The 21,579-nt window shown below is 38.1% G+C and overlaps 1 protein-coding gene across 2 annotated transcripts in view; it reads left to right on the plus strand.

The window, feature by feature from the left end:
• The window catches only part of SEC24A (SEC24 homolog A, COPII coat complex component), a 65,620-nt gene that overhangs the window by 34,444 nt on the left and 9,597 nt on the right, over positions 1-21,579 (plus strand). For both annotated transcript variants that reach the window (XM_047731674.1, XM_047731675.1), the window contains exons 9-17: positions 208-317; positions 2,112-2,224; positions 4,292-4,410; positions 10,751-10,806; positions 11,896-12,102; positions 13,920-14,040; positions 14,367-14,525; positions 17,535-17,708; positions 19,702-19,812. In XM_047731674.1, the coding sequence (XP_047587630.1) occupies positions 208-317; positions 2,112-2,224; positions 4,292-4,410; positions 10,751-10,806; positions 11,896-12,102; positions 13,920-14,040; positions 14,367-14,525; positions 17,535-17,708; positions 19,702-19,812 (1,170 nt within the window). The remainder of the gene's footprint in view (positions 1-207; positions 318-2,111; positions 2,225-4,291; positions 4,411-10,750; positions 10,807-11,895; positions 12,103-13,919; positions 14,041-14,366; positions 14,526-17,534; positions 17,709-19,701; positions 19,813-21,579) is intronic.

The following is a 21,579-nucleotide window of genomic DNA, read 5'->3' on the forward strand; positions in this document are numbered from 1 at the left end:
AATTACCGTTATTGTGGCTGTAAAAGCAAGACATACTTGGTGCTATTGAGTGTGGGGGAAACTTGAACTCAAAAACAGTGTATTTGTCCTTTAATATTTAGTCTATATTGGCTTATCTATAAAACCTGAAAATAAGAAAACGACTGAATGCAAGATACATCAAACTTAATCCTTTCAGTTTTATCATTGAATGTTGTTGACTTATAGTTCCTGAGGAATTCATGTACAACCCTTTGACTAGAGTTTATGGAGAACCTCACAGAAGACCTGAAGTTCAGAATGCTACTATTGAATTTATGGCTCCTTCAGAATACATGGTAAGCTTTCATTTTTATGTAGCGTATTTATTTAACACTGGGCTTTAAATAAAACATTGTAGCATCCTGTAACAAAATTTTATGTTTTTAAATCTTATATTTGTTCATTATAAATGTAATTTATTATATAAGGGTAAATTTGAAAAGTAAAAGTATACGTAAAATTTCACCTATATTTTTTGTGTATCAATCCAGAAATGTGAAATATAATACCAGGATCATATTTACTTTTAGGTCACTTCCAATTTTTTTCTAATAATGTTGTGATAAATGTTCTCTTGCAAGTACTATTATTAGGCACTTGTATGAGTATCTGAGGTCTTGCATTTTTAAAATAATAATTAGGCCTAATGTTTTGTTAGCACTTTATATTTTATTAAGCACTTAACATATTTTTGATCATCACAAACAACCATCCGATTTAAGCTAGGTCAATGCTGTTAATCCTGCTTTATAGATGCGAACACAGATTAAGTGACTTGCTAAATATCCTTTAAGTAAGTGGGAGACCTTGTATAAAAGTCCATGCCTTTTGATTTGCTTATGCTTTCACCATGCCATAATTGCCTCTAAATAAAGTGAATATGAAGATAAGACTTCACATCAATTTTTTATGGGTTTTTTTTTTAAAGATTTTATTTATTTCACAGAGAGAGAGAGAGAGATCACAAGTAGACAGAGAGGCAGGCAGAGAGAGAGGGGGAGGAAACAGGCTCCCCCTGAGCAGAGAGTCGAATTTGGGGCTCAATCCCAGGACCCTGAGATCATGACCTGAGCGGAAGGCAGAGGCTTAACCCACTGAGCCACCCAGGCGCCCCAATTTTTTGTTTTATTTTACCTTGTTATGTTTTTGTGGGGTAATCTCTGGGCAATGGGAAATAGAAATTATGAGGGTTCATTTTTTTTTTTTTCACCACAGAAAAGTTCATTGTAGAAGAAAGTCTTGTGACACTTAAATGGTTGGTAATAGTTTTCCCTAGTATAGCTGTCTCTTTGTTGAATTAAAACCAAAAAATCAGAAGATGCATCTGTTCTTTTGTATTGGTTGCCTGAGGTGTCTTTTATCTCCCAGGGTTTGGAAAACTGACTTCCTTTAAATTTGTAAATTCGCCTATTGCAAGATGTTTTGCACCTTCTCCATTTATCTTTAGGTGACAGATGCTATGAATCCGGCAAGTGGTCTACAAAAAAATACAAAAGTTAGTACACTCTAAAAAAAAAGTTAGTATACTACATGCCCAGTTCTCATTGTGGTTATTTGATGCTTTTTTATTGACTTGAGAACAAATCTTTGAGTTTAGAATTTTAAAATATAGTTGTACATTTTTATGGATCTCGACTAAAATGCGTTGGTTAAGAAACCAGCTCAGGCTAACTTGTTTTGTCACTTACACAGTTTTAATTTCCCTAAATTGTGAAATATAGTGTATACATGGAAAAGTTTATAAAACAAATGTGTAGGTTACCAAGTAACTGTAAACACCTGTGTTATTAGTACCATGCAGGTCAGAAATTGAACATTGCTGTACTCCCAGAAGCCCTCTGACTATATTTTCTCTCCTTGTCCCTAAAGAAAAACTCTTCTGACTTAGGGCAATCACATCTTCATTTTTCTTTTTCTAACTCCACATCTGAAAACAGTATAATATAGTTTGTCTATTTTTAGAACTCCTGTTATTTCTATGTTATTTTCTTAATCCATTATTGTTTATTAGTGTCTCCATTTAACCTACAGATGGTAAGTTTAGATTTAATCCTATTAAAGGTCTTTAATGAGATCTTTCTTTTCTTCAGTTACGACCACCTCAACCTCCAGTGTACCTCTTTGTATTTGATGTATCTCACAATGCAGTTGAAACTGGATACTTGAATTCAGTTTGCCAGAGTTTGTTGGACAATCTGGATTTGTAAGTATCCTAATTCAGCTTAAATTTGAAACTACTGTTTGCAAAATGAATTAATAGTTTCAAAATACAAAAAATGCTATATATAATTATGTTCTAAATGTCCATTTAAATTGGTTTGTTAATTTCAGACCTCATTCTCTCTGAGAAACATAAATTGTTTTTTTAAGATATTATTTATTTATTTGACGGGGGGCGGGGGAAGCAGGCTCCCCTCTGAGCAGAGAGCCCAATGCGGGGCTCGATCCCAGGACCCTGAGATCATGACCTGAGCTGAAGGCAGAGGCTCAACCCACTGAGCCACCCAGGCCCCCTGAGAAACATAAATTTATTTTAACTTTTCATTATGGAAAAATTTCAAACAACTAGTAAATAGAATGTAGTGAACTTCCAGGTACCATCCCTCAACTTCAACATTTTTATGTTCATTTGTTCTTGTTTCATCTAATCCCTCCCATACACCAACACTTTCCACATGAGTATTTTCATTCAAATCTCAGCCAGCATATCTTCTTACCTATAAATAATTGCAATTATTTTTTAACCCTAAGATACAAGTATCACCGCAAACAAAATTAACAGTAACTCCGTAATATGATTTAATACCTAGTTCAATTTTTGGTTATGTCATAAATGCCCTTATTGTAGGTTTGTTGAAATAAGAATCCAAACAGTGTATACATGTTGCATTTAGTTGTCATATCTGTTAAGTCTCTTAAAATATCTGTACTATAAATGGTTCTTAGATATTTATTGTAACCTATAAAAGCTAGTATGACTTTTCACTATTGTGAAATATAGTGCTCTTACGTGGTATAGAAGAATGTGAAGGATCATATCTTATCAGAAATGGACTAAGTCCCTCACTTGGGTGAAAGGAGCCTCCTTATTCTTGCCAGCATTTGTGTTTCCTTTTTATTTTAATTTTAATTAATTTATTTATTTTAAAAAGATTTTTTTTATTTGGCAGAGAGAGAGAGAGATCACAAGTAGGCAGAGAGGCAGGCAGAGAGAGAGGGGGAAGCAGACTCCCCGCTGCTGGTGCGGGGCTCGATCCCTGGACCCTGAGATCATGACCTAGGCGAAGGCAGAGGCTTAACCCACTGAGCCACCCAGGTGCCCCTAAATTTTTATTTATTTTTTTAAGATTTTACTTATTTATTTGAGAAAGAGAGACCATGAGCAGGGGGAGGGGAAGGCAGAGCAGGCTCCCTTCTCACTGCAGGGCTTGGTTCCAGGACCCTGGAATCACTACGGGAGCTAAAGGCTTAACTCACTGAGCCACCCAGGTGCCCCTGTATTTTTAATCAACAAGAGTGAAAACTAGTTTGTCTCTCTCCTTAAGAAACTGAAGGTCCACATATTTAAGTTCTTTAAGACAGATACTCTTGGTGCTCTTAAGGTGCACAATATAAGAGATTTGGGTAAATTTTTTAAAAGATATGCAATACGTTAATTTATATTGTATTTTAGGGGTGCATGGGTGGATCATTGGTTAAGTGTCAAACTCTTGATCTCAGCTCAGGTGTTGATCTCAGGGTCTGAAGTTCAAGCCCTTTGGTGGGCTCCATGCCTAGCATACACACACATACATATATATATTATATACACATAGACACATGGATATGTTATATTTTACAGTTGCTAAATGGTAATTTTTTGTTAAATTAAAACTTTTTGTTAAATTAAAATCATCTACAAAGTTCACTATAAGAACATGAAAAGGTTTATATATACATTCAAGTATTTTTTTAATATACCATTTCCTTTGTAATTTATTTAACTTTATATAGGTATAGTGAGTTTTGGATTGCTGTATTATTGCAGGGTTTTACTGATTGTTTGGCTTACATGTAATGTTTTCACTTTGAGTAGGTTCTACTACTTTGAGTAGGTTTAACTTTACTAGTTCAACATTGGGTGGATTAATTATTTATTTTGGGACAATTTCCATAATACAAAAGTATTTTGTATGATATATGTTATATGTTAACTCTTCACAGATATTTTTATATATGTATGTATATGGAAAAACTTGATTCAATACTCTTTTGAATTTGTTTGTTGTAGGCTTCCTGGGAACACCAGGACAAAAATTGGCTTCATTACATTTGATAGTACAATCCACTTCTACAGTCTTCAAGAAGGTCTCTCTCAACCTCAGATGCTAATCGTTTCAGATATTGAAGGTATATATACTTAAAATTATTGAAACGCCTTAGGAATTTTCAGTTTTATAAATATATCATGAATATTTGACATTATGTATGTGTGTATGGTGTATATGATATGACTAAGAGCTTGAGTATAAAGTCATAAGCTTATTGGAATTGTAAGAGTCCTTTAGTCCAATCCCTCATTTTATAGAAGAGAAAACAGTAACAGAGGTAAAGTGAATTTTGAGGCAACAAAAACAAGTTAATGTTCAAACAAATTAAACATAAGTTTCTTTTTCCCTTCTTATTCATTCATTGAAAAAGTATTTGAAGAGAGACATATAAAAGTAATGGGACAGAATAGGTTTATTCCAGGAATAAACCCTCACATATATGCTGAACTGATTTTTTTTTTAAAGATTTTATTTATTTATTTGACAGAGATCACAAGTAGGCAGAAAGACGGGCAGAGAGAGAGGAGGAAGCAGGCTCCGTGCTGAGCAGAGAGCCTGATGCGGGGCTCGATCCCAGGACCCTGGGATCATGCCTGAGCCGAAGGCAGAAGCTTTAACCCACTAAGCCACTCAGGTGCCCCTGAATTGATTTTTTTTTTAAAGAATTTACTTATTTATGGGAAGCCTGCTTCCCCCCATCTCTCTGCTTGCCTCTCTGCCTACTTGTGATCTCTCTCTCTGTCAAAAAAAAAAAAAAAAATCTTTAAAGAATTTACTTATTTATTTGACAGAGGGAGTACAAGTAGGTACAGCAGGAGGGAGAGGGAAAAGCAGGTTTCCTGCTGAGCAGAGTCTGATGTGGGGCTTGATCCCAGGATCACAGGATCATGACCCTGACCTGAGAGAGTTGAAGGGTCTTTTACCAGACTGAGCCTCCCAGGCAACCCTGATTTATTTATTTATTTTTGTTGAGAAAGGGAGGGAGGGAGCATGTGGGCACAAGTCCAGAGGTGGGGGGAGGACAGAGGGAGAGAGGGAGAGAGAGAGAGAGGGAGAGAGAGAATCCCAAGCAGTCTCCACGCCCAGTGCAGGCCCGACATGGGGCTCGATCCCATGACCTGAGATCAAGACCTAAGTTGAAAGCAAGAGTTGGACACTTAACCAACTGAGCCACCCAAGAGTCCCTATCCTGAATTGATTTTTTTTTTAAGATTTTTTTTTTAAATATTTTATTCATTTATTTGACAGACAGAGATCACAAGTAGGCAGAGAGGTAGGCAGAGAGAGAGAAAGGAGGAAGCAGGGTCCCCACTGAGGAGAGAGCCTGACGCGGGGCTCGATCCCAGGACCCTGGGACCACGACCAGAGCCGAAGGCAGAGGCTTCAACCCACTGAGCCACCCAGGCACCCCCTGAATTGATTTTTGACAGGCATACCAAGATTATTCAGTGGGGAGAAGACAGTCTTTTCAACACATGGTTCTGGGAAAAGTAAACATTTAAAAGAATGAAGTTGGACCTTTACCTTAAATCATATTAAAGAGGAGGAAGGGGAGCCTGGGTGGATCATTTGGTTGAGTGTCTGTCTTCGGCTCAGGTCCTGGTCCTGGGGTCTTGGGATGGAGCTCCACAATGGGTCCCCTGCTAAGCAGGGAGTCTGCTTCTCTCTCTGCCTCCCCCTGCCCATGCTTGCTTGCTCTTTCTCTCTCTCTCTCTAATAAATAAATACGTGTTTTTGGAAAAAATCTTAAAAAGAAGGTGGGGGAGGCCTGTGGGGCTCAGGCCCCACATTGGGCATAGAGCTTACTTAAATAAACAAACTAAAAAAATAAATGGCTATGGTGATAAATTTTCTGTATTATGTATACTTTTACCACAGTTAAGAAAAATTAATAACTCAAAATGGATCATAGACTAGAGTGTGAGATTAAAACTGATAGTAGAAAACAGAAGTAAATCTTTGTGACCTTGGATTAGGGTGTGATTTCTTAGATATGACACCAGAAGTACAAACAACAAAATAAAAAATGGCTGGCTCACTTGGTAGAGCATCTGACACTTGATCTCAGGTCATGAATTTGAGCCCCATGTTGGGTGTAGAGATTACTTTAGATAAAAAGAAAAAGGAAGGGGTGCCTGGGTGGCTCAGTGGGTTGGGCCTCTGTCTTCGGCTCAGGTCATGATCTTAGGGTCCTGGGATCGAGTCCCACATCAGACTTTCTGCTCGGCGGGGAGCCTGCTTCCTCCTCTCTCTCTCTCTGCCTGCCTCTCTGCCTACTTGAGATCTCTGTCAAATAAATAAATAAAATCTTAGAGAAAAAAAAGGAAAAGGAAAATAGATAATTTGGCTTCTTCAAAATTAAAAATTAAGTTTTAAAAAGATTTATTTATTTATTTAGAGAGCAAGTACACAAAAAGGGGGAGGGTCAGAGGACAGGGACAGAAGCCCTATGTGGGGCTCAAGTTCCCAACCCTGAGATCATGACATGTACGTAAATCAAGAGTTGGCCGTTTAACCAAGTGAACCACCCAGGTACCCTCCAAATTAAGAACTTTTGTGTTTCACAGTCAAGAATGTAAAAAGGCAACCCACAGAATGAGAAAATATTGCAAATCATATATCTGATCAGGAATTTATATCTAGGGGCACCTGGGGTGGGTCAGTCATTTGAACTTCCTTTGGCTCAGGTCATGATTCCAGGGTCCTGGGATCGAGCCCCACATCAGGCTCTCTGCTCAGCAGGGAGCCTGCTTCCTCCCTCTCTCTCTGTCTGCCTCTCTGCCTACTTGTGATCTCTCTCTCTCTGTGTCAAATAAATAAATAAAATCTTTAAAAAAAATAAAGTGGGTAAATGATTTGAATAGACATGTCTCTATTCTATACACAGTGTTCAATATTTTCTATAAACAGTTGGCTGATAAGCTCTTGAAAAGATGCTCTGTATCATAAGTTATCAGGGAAATACAAATGAAAACCACGATGAGACTAGTTAGAAAATCTCAGATTCAGAATTCAAATTGTTTTGCTGCTCTGAGCATGTCTATGAATGTCCATAGAAGCAGCATGAGTATTGGTTTTGGGGTTACAAATAAATATTAGTGAGTAGGGGTACCTGGGTGAGCTCAGTTGGTTATGGGTCTTGCTCTGAGGGAGCCTGCTTCTCCTTCTCCCACTCCCCCTGTTTGTGCTCTTTCTTTCTCTCTCTCACTCTCTGTCAAATAAAATCTTCAAAAAAAATTGTAGTAGGCAAATTGGCAAATACAGAATCCATAAATAGTGAGGACTCACTATACATCTTTAAAGGGCAGTAGTTTAAGAGAGCCCCTGTTTCTGTCTTGGTTGTTTTTGTTTTTTGTTTTTTTTTTTTTAAGATTTTATTGATTTATTTGACAGAGAGAGAGATCACAAGTAGGCAGAGAGGCAGGAAGAGAGAGAGGAGGAAGCAGGCTCCCCGCTGAGCGGAGAGCCCGATGCGGGGGTCGATCCCAAGACCCTGGGATCATGACCTGAGCGGAAGGCAGAGGCTTTAACCCACTGAGCCACCCAGGCGCCCCTGTCTTGGTTGTTTTTAATCTCACAACAAACCAGCCCGGTTATTCATTCATTCCCTAACCAGATAATTATTTTGCATGAAATAAAATCGCTGAATAGGTGATTCTGATGATGGGCCAAATTGTGAATTCACTGATAAGGTCCAGTCTCTCAGTTTTATACATAAGCTGATGGATGGAGTGTCCCTTGCTGGATGTCATATAGCAGGGATTAAAAAAAAGATAGGAACAAGTAAAGTATTTGCAAGAACGTGGAGAAAGTGGAACTCTCAGACACTGCTGGTTGGAATGGAAAATACTGCAGCCATTATGGAACAGTCTACCACTTGCTCCAAAAGTTTATAAACATAGAGTTATCATATGACCGAGCAATTCTAGTCTATATATATATATATATATATATACTCAAGGAAAGTAGGAAAATGTGCAGGTGGATGTTCATAGCAACATAGCCAAAAAGTAGAAACAACCCTAATGCCCCTTATTTGATGAATGGATAAATAAAAAGTATATCCATACCATGAAATACTATTTGTCAGTAAAAAAGAATAAAGTACTGATAGATGCTGCAACATAGTGAACCTTGAAAACATTATGCTGAATGTCAGAAGCCAGTCATAAAGTACCTCATACTGTGACTCTTTTGTGTGTGACTCTTTTTATTTTAAAATTTTATCTATCTGTTTTAGAAAGCGTGTGTGTGCACGTGTGCATGTGTGCGCGCGCTCGCACTTGTGGTGTGGGGGAATGGGACGTGAGGGAGGAGCAGAAGGAGAGAGAATTCCAAGCAGACTCCCCTGTGGGTGCAGAGTCTGACGTAGGGCTTGATCTCACAACCCCGAGATCATGACCCTGGGACCATATTCTGAACTGAAATCAAGAGTTAGTTAGGCATTGGACTATTGGTTTCGTCTTGGATCATGCTGGGCATGGAGTCTGCTTGGGATTCTCTGCCTCTCCCTCTGCCACTTACCCCTATCATAGGCATTCTCTCTAAAATAAATAAATATTTTTAAAAATATGAAATGTCCAGGATAGGCACATCCACAGACAGACTGGTGGCTTCCTAGCTCTCTGGGAGTTGGCAGGGACATGAAGAGTTCACATGGTGTTTCCTTTTGGGATAATGAGAAGGATCTGGAATTAGTGGTGATGATTTGCAATTCTGTGAATATATAAAAACATCACTGAATTGTTATCTTCTATAAGGGTGAATTCTATGATACAGGAATTATATCTCAATTAAACTTATTAAACATTTTTTTAAATTTTTACGATTGATTTATTTGAGAGAGAGCTAGAGAGTGTGTCGGGGGACTGGCAGAGGGAGAGAGCCTTAGGCAGCCTACATGTGAAGCGTGGAACCCAACATGGAGCTTGAGATCACGACGTGAGCAGAAAACAAGAATCAAACTTGGATGGCCTGACTGTGCTTCTGGGCGCCTCAAAACGTTCTTTAAAGAAAAAAATCTAAATAGTCAACTGTCAATGAGAATTTTTTCAAAAGATTTTTCTAACTTATTTGAGAGAAAGAGAGATGCGGAGGGGGAAAGGGAGAGAAGGAGAGAGATAGAAGCAGACTCCCTGCTGAGCAGGAAGCCTGATGCGGAGCTCAGTCCCAGGACCCAGAGATCATAACCCAAGCCGAAGGCAGATGCTTGACCAACTGAGCCACCCAGGTGCCCCGACTGTAGAATTTTTGTGTGGCAGCTAAAATAAATATTTAATGTTACAAATAGTATTTTAGTATTATTTTTTATGAACATTATAATGAGCCTTTAAAAAAAAAAAAGCAAATAGTATCAATATGTCGAGAGTAAGACTTCTTATAATTCTTCACTACCACCCACAGTTTGCTTCCTTTTAAAGGAAGAGAATTTAATTCCTAAGTAAGAATGAATTTGAGGGGCGCCTGGGTGGCTCAGTGGTTAAAGCCTCTGCCTTCAGCTCAGGTCATGATCTCAGGGTCCTCGGATCGAGTCCCGCATTGGGCTCTCTGCTCAGCAGGGAGCCTGCCTCCTCCTCCTCTTTCTCTCTGCCTGCCTCTTTGCCTACTTGTGATCTGTCTGTCAAATTAAAAAAAAAAAAATTCTTAAAAAAAAAAAAGAATGAATTTGAATCCTGAGGAGCTCATCTGAAGTGGTCAATTAGCATACCATCTGATTTACCTGATTTTATAGTCTCATAAGTATTGGCTGTAGTTGGGACCTTCTTTATGAGACAGTATGTGCTTTTTGAATGACAGAGCTGTTGTTGGGTTCCATTACTTCTTTGTAAAGACCTAGCATTCTTGTGTGTCATCTTAGTCAACATTTTTCTTTTAATGCCAAGACTGCTAGTTTCATGGGCTAATAAGAATGTAAAGTAGGATTCTAAACTCTTGTCTCTAACTTAAGAAGCAGAGCACTTGTGCAAACCTGTACTGAGTGTTTACAGATCAATATTTTCTAATTAGGAGCCTATTTACCTTTTATATGATAACATAAGTTATAATAAATACCTAAATCAATGCTCCTTTGGTGGCTTTTTGAATATAGGTAGACAGTGCTTATATAATAGAGGAGGTCACTTTTCTTTAAATTATGAGGGTGGTTTATTTTTTTTTTTTTAAGATTTTATTTGTCAGAGAGAGAGCACAAGCAGGGGGAGCAGCAGACAGAGGGAGAAGCAGGCTCCCTGCTGAGCAAGGAGCCAGACACCAGACTCTATCCCAGGACCCTAGGATTGTGACCTGAGACAAAGGCAGATGCTTAACGGACTGAGCCACCCAGGCATCCCTGGGGGTGGTTAATTATATCAGTATTAAATGTTTGGAACATCTTTAATAATTAAGTTTTGTTTGAAAGAAATATTTATTTATTTTTTCAGATGTTTTTATACCTATGCCAGAGAACTTATTAGTAAATTTAAATGAAAGTAAAGAGGTAAGTTACATTTTCTTATCTGACACATTTTTTTGAAATATTGAAGGAATGTATTTTCAAAATGAACTTTAAGTAGTTTTTTTTCTTTCTGAGGCATTTCTAAGATGTGTAACATTTTATATTTGCTGTTAGTTAAAATTCATCAGATGAAGAGATCTTGAGTTTACCCTTGAACTGATGGCTCTTAAGTCTAACGTAGCAAGATACTTCGTAATAGGGTAGAAGATAAGCCTATTTTGTAAAGGAAAACCTGAAGGAAACCTGCCTTGCCACCATTTGGGAAATTGGGAGGGTTGCTCAGATAAGCTTCTGGTCACTACATAGAAGCACTTTAGCTAGGCTGCTTTCAGTGCCCTTTGCTTTTCTGATTCACAGAGTGTCATTGGGGTCAGTTCAGAAGAAACTTATTCCCTGCCTGGAAATTGCCATGACATAATACAGTGAGAGGTGAACAGAATGTGTCTGAAGGGGGGATGTTGTCTACCCTGTACATGCATATATGCCGTAGGGGTAACATTTTAACTAGCAAGTCTATGGTCTCAGCTGTTGGCAACAGTGACTTCACCATAGTGTGAAGTACTTTTTTTCCCTTTAACTCTCTTTATTTGTACAACCTAACCTGAATAGGTAGTAGTTTTTCATTTTGTTTTTCTTTTGTAGTGGTATTACTAGTTGGAAAATTTACTGGCTATCTTAGACTTTTCAATAGGGAAGAGTTAAATCGCTTTGGAACTGAAAAGAATAAAGTGTGTAGAGGTGATTGAGAAGGCCGTGTTTGATGGCATTAAAAGAAATCAAATCTAAACTGTGATGGTTCTTTTGGATACATTTTGGACTTATAGTCTTGCTGGACTACTGCATGTGCAAGAACTGTAAGGCCCCAATTTTGATTTGTCTTGCTTGCCAATTTCTAATGTTGACTTAAAATGGCTTTCTTGTCATTTGGCCAACTTCATTGTTTACTGTACTGTCTGTAGATTCTCTGACCATCATCATGACTCAGTGTCTTGTCTACTGTATTAGTTATTGACTTGTGGAAGAAGTTTTTAATTGTTAACATCTTTGAGTTTTCTTGCTTTATTTTACAAGCTTGTTCAAGATTTACTGAAAACTTTGCCACAAATGTTCACCAAGACCCTGGAAACCCAGAGTGCCTTGGGTCCTGCACTTCAGGCTGCCTTTAAGCTGATGTCCCCAACTGGTGGTCGAATGTCTGTCTTTCAAACACAACTTCCTACTCTTGGAGTGGGAGCCCTGAGACCACGGGAGGAGCCCAACCAAAGGTCATCTGCTAAGGTTAGAAAGTCATCAAATGTATGTTACCATATATTCTGGGACTCTGCTCTGTCCCTTGACCACAAAGCCTGTTCATTTATTTTTCAGTTGTGGAGAGGAGGGAGTATAAGGAAAGAGACAAAGCATTTCTCTTTTATGTCGAAATTTCTATTTTGTTACACTTACCACCTGATTCACTCTTACCTTAATTTTTGGATCTTTACTAGGCCGCTAGCCGTGCAGCCTGCCTTTAATAAGAAAGTCTGGCAGTCTAAGAATATACCTTTTAGGAACAAAGTAGAATGTGGGTGAGTGCTAAAAAGTAGTCTGCCTTATTGACTACCATGGATTGCTTTTGAGCACTTTGTGTATATAAACTTGGTTTGAGGTGTGTATTGTTCAAAAGATGATGAGAGTTGCTGTATACTATAACGATGATTGTGTCAGTCCTAGGGTCAGTCTGTCTAAATTCTGCTTTTTTGTTTTATCATTTTTACTACTATTTTTTTTTTAAAGATTTTATTTATTTATCCGACAGAGAAATCACAAGTAGGCAGAGAGGCAGGCAGAGAGAGAGGAGGAAGCAGGCTCCCCGCCGAGCAGAGAGCCCGACGCGGGGCTCGATCCCAGGACCCTGAGATCATGACCCGAGCCGAAGGCAGCGGCCTAACCCACTGAGCCACCCAGGCGCCCCACTACTATTTTTTTAAATGATTTTATTTATTTGAGAGAGAGCGAGAGCATGAGAGGAGAGAGATCAGCAGGAGAAGCAGACTCCCCACTGAGCAGGGAGTCCGATGTGGGACTCGATCCTAGGACTCCAGGATCATGACCCGAGCCGAAGGCAGTCACCCAACCAACTGAGCCACCCAGACGCCCCTACTACTATTTTTTTAAAGATTTTATTTATTTGTAATAGAGAGCACAAGCAGGGGGAGCAGCAGGCAGAAGGAGAAACAGGCTCTCTGCTGTGTAGGGAGCCCGATGTGGGGCTTGATCCCAGGACCTTGGGATCATGACCTGAACCAAAGACAGATGCTTAATCGACTGAGCCACCCAGGCATCCCTCAACTGCTTTTTAGATGTACGAGCTTGAAGAATTAATTTCTTTGCCCTTCTGTTTCCTTTTATTTATTTATTTATTTATTTATTTATTTGTTTATTTGTTTATTTATTTATTTTAAAAGATTTTATTTATTTATTTGACAGAGATCACAGGTAGGCAGAGAGGAAGGCAGAGAGAGAGAGGAGGAAGCAGGCTCCCCACTGAGCAGAGAGCCCGATACGGGGCTTGATCCCAGGACACTGGGATCATGACCTGAGCTGAAGGCAGAGGCTTTATCCACTGAGCCACCCAGGCGCCCCTCCTTATGTTTATTTATAAAGTAAAAATAATTATAGTACTTGCTTCTTATAATAGCTCAAAGGTCTACATAGATATTACACATGAATTGTTTAGAACACTTTCCAGCATTCTAAGCATTTAATAGATTATTGAAATTAGCATAATAGATGTGTTTCTTTTTAAAAGTAGAAAATAAAAAATCCTTAAGCTGTACGTGTTTTTCGCTGAGAAAATGAAGAACTGAAAAGAAAGTATTTTTAGCATGCCCAAGGATAATTGTTAACATCTTGGTGTGTGTGTGTATGTATATATATATACATACACACACACACACACACACACACACACACACACCAAGAGATAGGTTTTATATATATATAAATATATATATATATATATATATTTATATATATATACCAAGAGAGCGGTTTTAAAATTTTATGACAATTTAATAATTAAAAATTTTTTCTTTCTTGTAATTTATTATTAACAGGAGATTCACTTGACACCATCCACTGACTTTTACAAGAAATTAGCCTTAGATTGTTCTGGTCAGCAGGTAGCCGTGGACTTATTCCTTCTCAGTGGACAGTATTCTGACTTGGCTTCTCTGGGTGAGTTCTTCCTCATGATTATTTTTCTCAAGTGAATGTGAAAATGACATTTATATGATGATACTATAAATAAAGGACAAAGTGAAGGAATTTTTATTCCTTTTAGAGAGTTAATCATTCTGTTATAAACCTTTGGTCTTCTAAACATTTATGTATTTCTGAAAGTTTATAATAGAGACATTTTATACTGCTATTTAAAAGGATGAAATACTCTTTTTTTGATAATACTTTGGGAGGCTGAGGCAAGATTGATTCAAACACCAGTAGTTTTTTCATGCAGTAATAGTTAATTTCAGAATTTTTAAAAAGTATGTGTTTTTTTCCAGGTTGTATTTCTCGGTATTCAGCAGGTAGTGTCTATTACTATCCTTCTTACCACCATCAGCAGAACCCAGTACAAGTACAGAAATTACAGAAGGAACTACAGAGATACCTCACTCGAAAGATTGGCTTTGAGGCAGTCATGAGGATTCGGTGTACGAAAGGTGGGGGCACTTTTTTCACACTTACATAGATGTGTTGCTTTTGATATCAGTAAATAAACATTTTTAGCTAACGTTATTTCATAAGGTTTGCTTCATAAGAGTTTATTTTGGGGTGCCTGGGTGGCTCAGTGACTCAGGTCATGGTCTCAGGGTCCTGGGATCAAGCCCCGCATTGGGCTCTCTGCTCAGCAGGAAGCCTGCTTCGCCCCTCTCTCTGCCTGCCTCTCTGCCAGCTTGTGATCTCTCTCTCTCTCTCTCTGTCAAATAAATATATAAATAAATACATACATCTTAAAAAAAAAAAAAAGAGTTCATTTTATAAGAGGTTTTACTTAAACTAATGGAATATGAAATTAAGAATAGGGAAGAGAGGTACCTGGCTGGCTCAGTTGCTAGAGCATGCAACTCTTGATCTCAGGGTTGTGAGTTCAAGTCCCACATTGGGCGTGGAGCCTACTTAAAAAAAAAAAAGAATCGGAAGAAACATTATAAAAGAAAATAGAAGCTTTTTTTTTTAAATTTTTTTTTATTTATTTGACAGCGCACAAGCAAGGGAGCAGGAGAGGGAGAAGCAGGCTCCCCACTAAGCAGTGAGCCCAGTGCAGGGCTCGATCCCAGGACCCTGGGATCATGATATGAGCTGAAGGCAGAGACTTAACCCACTGAGCCACCCAGGTGCCCCAGAAAATAGAAACTATTTTGAATGTTCTGAAAGCCACTGAATTGTACATGTATGTGTGATTTTTAAGTTATGTGAATTATATCTCTCATTTTTAAAAAATTGGGGGCACCTGGGTGGCTCAGTGGGTTAAAGCCTCTGCCTTTGGCTCAGGTCATGATCCCAGGGTCCTGGGATTGAGCCCCACATCAGGCTGTTTGCTCAGTGGGGAGCCTGCTTCACTTCCTCTCTTTCTCTCTGCCTCTCTGCCTACTTGTGATCTCTGTCTGTTAAATAAATAAATAAATAATTTTAAAAAAAGATTTTATTTATTTATTTGACAGCGTGCACAAGCAAGGGAGCAGGAGAGGGAGAAGCAGACTCCCCACTAAGCAGTGAGCCCAGTGCAGGGCTTAATCCCAGGACCCTGGGATCATGACCTGAGCCGAAGGCAGAGGCTTTAACCCACTAAGCCACCCAGGCGCCCCTTTATTCAGATTTTAAAATAATGTTGTTCTGGGATGCCTGGGTGGCTCAGATAAGCGTCTATCTTCGGCCCAGGTCATGATGCCAGGGTCCTAGGAAATTGTTCCTATCAGGTGCCTGTTTCTTCTCCTTCTGCCTGCTGTTCCTGCTGTTTGTGCTCTCTCTCTCTGACAAATAAATAAATAAAATCTTTAAAAATATATAAATAAAATAATGTTCTTTAAGAGATATGAAGCAATAATTTTTGAAAGTGGAAAGATTATATGAAATAGCAAAAAAACCCAAAATATATCAATATATAAGGATCCATGGACCTGTCCACTAAATAGATGTTGAAATCTTTCCATCACACCATGTGTCAAAGTTCTCTATTATCTGTCACTGTAATAAAAAGAAAAAACGGTTGAGTAAAACAGCTGACAATAAAGCCTTTGTAATATGTAAGATATCAAATACTTCTATAAGGTCGCCACATCTCCAAACAACTCAGGTAGTAATGTCACTCGTCACCAGTTAGTTACCAACTAGCTTTCTGTTTCTGGTTCTTGTGCTCTGATTGGCTGGCTATAGATTGGAGGTTCCTGCTACCCCCTCTTTGGGTTCAATTAATTTGCCAGAGAAGCTTACAGAAATCAAAGAAATATTTTACTTTCTAGATTACTGGTTTATTATAGAAGGATGTAACTCAGGAACAGTCAGATGGAAAAGATGTATAGGGAAGGTATAGATAAAGGGAAAGGGCGTGGAGCTTCTGTAGCTTCCATGTTCTCTCTGAGCACTCCACTCTCCCCAAATTTCTGTGGGTTCACCAATCTGGAAGCTTTCCAAAGGACCTCTCCTACTGGGTTTTACATAGTTGTGGCTGATTAAGTTATTGGCCATTGATGACTGACTCCACCTCCAGTTCCTCTCCCCTCCCCAAAGGTTGTTGGTGGGGGACAGGTTGGACTGTAATTTCCAACCTTCTGATTACATGGTTGGGTCCTCTGGTAACCAACCCCCATCCTTTGGTTACATAGGTGCTTATCAAAGATCACTCCGTCAACATAGCAGAAGATACCTTTGTGAATTTCATCACTTAGATCGTCCTAAGAGTTTAGGAGTTCTGTGCTGGCAATGAGTGAAGATAAAGTACCTATTTCTTATTATAAATCACAATATTACATGCAAACTTTTTTTTTTAAGTAGGCTGTACACCCAGCATAGGGCCCAGTGAGGGGCTTGAACTCACAACTCTCAGATCAAGAGCTGAGCTGAGATTAAGAGTTGGATACTTAACTGACTGAGCCACCCAGGCACCCCTCACGTCTAAACTTCCCCCCACCCCTTTTTTTTTTTTTAAGATTTTATTTATTGGGGCACCTGGGTGGCTCAGTGGGTTAAAGCCTCTGCTTTCAGCTCAGGTCATGATTCCAGGGTCCTGGGATCAAGCCCCGCATCGGGCTCTCTGCTCTGCAGGGAGCCTGCTTCCCTTCCCCCTCTCTGCCTGCCTCTCTGCCTACTTGTGATCTCTGTCTGTCAAATAAATAAATAAAATCTTAAAAAAAAGATTTTATTTATTTATTTGAGAGAGAGCAAGAGTGAGAGAGATAACATTCAGAGAGGGAGAGGGAGAAACAGACTTCCTGCTGAACAGGGAATCCAACACTGGGCTGGATCCCAGGACCATGAGATCATCATCCTAGCGGAAGGCAGACCATTAACCAACTGAGCCAACCAGGCGCCCAAAACTAAACTTTCTCCCCCGCTCCACAGCTCCACAACTAAACTTTTAAATTTACTCTGTCAGTCTGATAGGTGACAAAGATAAAAAGTATCTATATATTGCCTTATGTAAATCATCTTGATAAAATTTTCTCTTCTAGGTCTTTCCATTCATACTTTCCATGGGAACTTCTTTGTTCGGTCAACAGACTTACTGTCTTTGCCTAATGTAAACCCAGATGCTGGATATGCAGTACAGATGTCTGTGGAAGAGAGTCTTACTGACACTCAGTTGGTTTCCTTTCAGTCTGCACTCTTGTATACGTCCAGCAAAGGTAAATTGGTTTTGTTTGTTTGTTTTTTATTGTGGCAAAGACATATAACATGAGATCTACACTTTTAACAGATTTTTAAGATTACAATCCAGTGTAGTTAACTATAAATCCATTGTGTTGTGGCAAAGGTAATTTTTTTTATTTGGTCATGGATTCTTTGCCTTATAATGAATGCCCTCTCCTTTGGACATACTCACTTCTATTAAGCCAGAAGAGTATTTCTCATCTTAAGAGCTTTGTTGCTATTCCTGGTAAAGCTAAGATGTGTTGTATTTATTTTCCTTAGCCATTGTTTTTAACAGATATTTACTGAGAATCTACTTAGTGTCAGGCTGACTGTTCAGAAACATCTTAGTATTGTCAGATTGTTTTTCAGAACGATTTCACCAGTTCATGGTCCCATCAAGTGCCCTTTCATTTCAGCCTCTGATTTTGTGTGTGTGTATGTCTCTGCATGTCTCTCTGTATGTTTATTTGTTGTTGTTGATAGACTAATTATTGTAACTGTTTTCTTTTAGCTCTGTTTTTGGCTAGAATAGAAACTCTAAACAGTGTTACCCTTTTTTGCAGATATTATTTTTCCTTTTTAAAAGTAATTTAATTTGGGACACCTGGGTGGCTCAGTTGGTTAAGCAGCTGCCTTCGGCTCAGGTCATGATTCCAGCGTCCTGGGATCGAGTCCCGCATCGGGCTCCTTGCTCAGTAGGAGCCTGCTTCTCCCTCTGCCTCTGCCTGCCATTCTGTCTGCCTGTGCTTGCTCTCTCTCCCTCTCTCTCTGACAAATAAATAAAATCTTAAAAAAAAAAAAAAAGTAATTTAATGAGCTCCTCATATGTACATTTTCATCACTCTTCATGTATCAGTACAGGTTGTAGTATGAATATCATCTCTAGTTTTTTGACTTGTTCTTTTTCATTAGTGTTCAAGGTTTTACTGGTTAGAAATTTTTAAAAGGTTGACATAATATCTGATATTTGATGGTTATCAAAAAGTTTTCATTTTTCTGAATTGATTTTTTATTGTGGGTAATTACTAAAGAGAAAATAATTATATTAATTGATTTTTTAAAAAAGTTTTTCCTGCTGGGTGTGGTGAATAATGAATCTTGGAACACTGAAAAAATAAAATAAAAAGTCTTTTCTGTGATTAAAGAGGAAAGTATAAAATTTCTTTGGACTTTAAATGTCAAAACAGACTCTAGAACACGTGTGGAAGTAGTGTTGTCATTATGTATGTATTCATGTGTGTATATAATTCATATATACAATGTATGTAATTCAAAATTTATATTAATAAAAAAGATAAAATAACCAAAAGATTCAGAAAAGAGATTTTTAAGCTAGCATTTTACCATCACTTGATTATGATCCCTTTTCAATTGTAACTTGAACAAAAAGAATTTTTTAAAAAATTTTATTTATTTGAAAGGGAATTGAGAGAGAGGGAGCACAAGTAGAGGGGAGGGGCAGAGGGAGATGGAGAAGCAGACTCCCCACTGAGCAGGAAACCTGAACCAGGGCTTGATCCCAGGCCAGGATCATGACCCTGAGCCTTATTATCTCAGGGCAGATGTTTAACCGATTGAGCCAGTGAGATGTCCCAAACAAAAAGAATTTTGTAGTGAAAAAATAAGAGGGCACCTCAGTGGCTCAGTCAGTTAAGCATCTGCCTTTGGCTCAGGTCATGATCCCAGGGTCCTAGGATTGAGTCCTGCATCAGGCTCCCTGATAAATGGGGAGTCTGCTTCTTCCTCTGCCCTTCCCCACCCCCACTGCTCGTGATCCCTCTTTCTCTCTCTCTCTCAAATAAAGAAAATCTTTAATGAATAAAACTCTGAAGTTTGTTTCTTTTTGTTTATTTTTAAAGTTTTGATACTATTTGTGCATACTGAATAACCCTTTTTGGTTCTAAATTAAAAAGAAGTGATTCCAAGAAAATACAAATTTTTTAATATAGTTGTGGCGTTACTATCACTTTTGTCTTTTCTGCAAAGGTGAAAGAAGAATTCGTGTTCATACATTGTGTTTGCCTGTGGTTTCAACTCTGAATGAAGTCTTTCTTGGAGCTGATGTTCAAGCAATTTCAGGGTTATTGGCCAATATGGGTAAGAATCGTTATCGGCTATTGTAAATATTTCACAAATATAATAACATTAGAAAAATCTGCTTAGTTTTTTTTCCTTTAAGTGAGTACCTTTAAAGGTTTCAGGGTTTTGGAACATCTGTATGCTTCCTAGGTAAATACTTGAATGAAAGGATCTGTTGCAGGTAACCTTATTTTTTAAAAAATTTTAAGAGCTTTATTGGGATATAATTTATATACCACTTCACATAACCCATTTTACCTAATACAACCCCACTGTTTATAGTATGTTTACAGAATGGCGTGGCCCTCATCTCAACCTGATTTTAGAACATTTTATCACCCCAAAAAGAACCTCATGCCCATCAGTAGTTACTGCCCACTACTCCTTCCTCCTTCCCTCATTGGTTTTAGGCAGCTACTAAACTGCTTTCTATCTCATAATCTGCCTACAATGGGCTTAAATATCATATTTTAGTTAATATTCAAATTTACTAGTGGTTAATAGCTTTTTAATGAGTTCTGTAACCTGGATTACAAGAGACTTTGAACTGTAAAGATCTTTAGTCTTGGAGTCTTGGAATTCAGAATTAAAAACCAGTTTACTCTCACAGATAAGTTTGCAGCCTTGGCCAGATCACATGAGCTAGAAGAAACTTTACTGATACCTTCACTTCTTTACTTCCATATCAGATACAGTTGCCTTTTTTGGTCTTTTTCAAATACATAGAGCTTAACATCATTTTGATTCTTAATTTTTTTCTCCTTCAGGAAAGATGCCATTGCATCCATTTGCTTCACACTCAGATTTGTCAATATTAGGAATAATTACTCATTTCCTAAAATTGGGAAATATTTCCTATTGGGAAATTTTTTTCTTTAATGAAGCCTGATAAGGAATCCAACCCTGTTTTAGTCTCACATGCTGTTGAAGGTTAAAGATCTTGACCTAAGAATATGAGGATCACTACCTTTATATTTTGTTGAACTAATACTTTTTAGTAATCATATGGTCATTCTTATTATCTTTATTATCATCAACAAGAACTATAATTCAGGCAGTATTTGTAGATTTAAAAAATTTTCACAATTTGCTTCACAAATATTAATTTTATTACTAAATTTCCTTTCTCCCAGTATGCACATTTTTTTCACATTTTATCAAAATCTTAAATCAAGAAGTCTTCAATTGAAGTCTTAAGAGTTACTCTTGGGGCACCTGGGTGAGGTCAGTCTGTCAAGCATCCTTCTCTTGGTCTCAGCACAGGTCTTGATCACAGGGTCATGAGTTCAAGCCCCTTGTTGAACTCCAAACTGGGTGTGGAGCCCACTTAAAAAAAAAAAAAAAGTTGCTGTTGACCAGGTAACAGTGGTCTTCTTTCTTGGCTATGTACAAATTTGGTTATAGCAGTTAATATCATTACTTTATTGATTGTATTTTTGAGACCACATGAATTGAGTTCTAGTTTGAGAAGTCTTCAAAACAATAATAGTTCTTTTAGTATTTAAAAAAATTTTTTGGAAACATTTTTTTCAAGTATGCAGAAATGCATATGAACAGTGGCATCACCGATGATAAGAATCATCTAAGTAGCTCCCTGAGAGCTCTTTCAATAAATATAAAATTCTCTGTGAAGAGAGCATGTATGTTTAGTTACAGAGTTTTTTCTTTCTCTGTGGTATATAACATAAGATGGTGGATTATAATTAATAACATCTTAGATCCAGCAAGATACCGTTTTCCCATTTTATAGATAAGCTCATGAAGGTTAGATTCCTTGCCATATTG

This window comes from Lutra lutra, chromosome 5 (assembly GCF_902655055.1).
Source record: "Lutra lutra chromosome 5, mLutLut1.2, whole genome shotgun sequence".
Taxonomy (NCBI): Eukaryota; Metazoa; Chordata; class Mammalia; order Carnivora; family Mustelidae; genus Lutra; species Lutra lutra.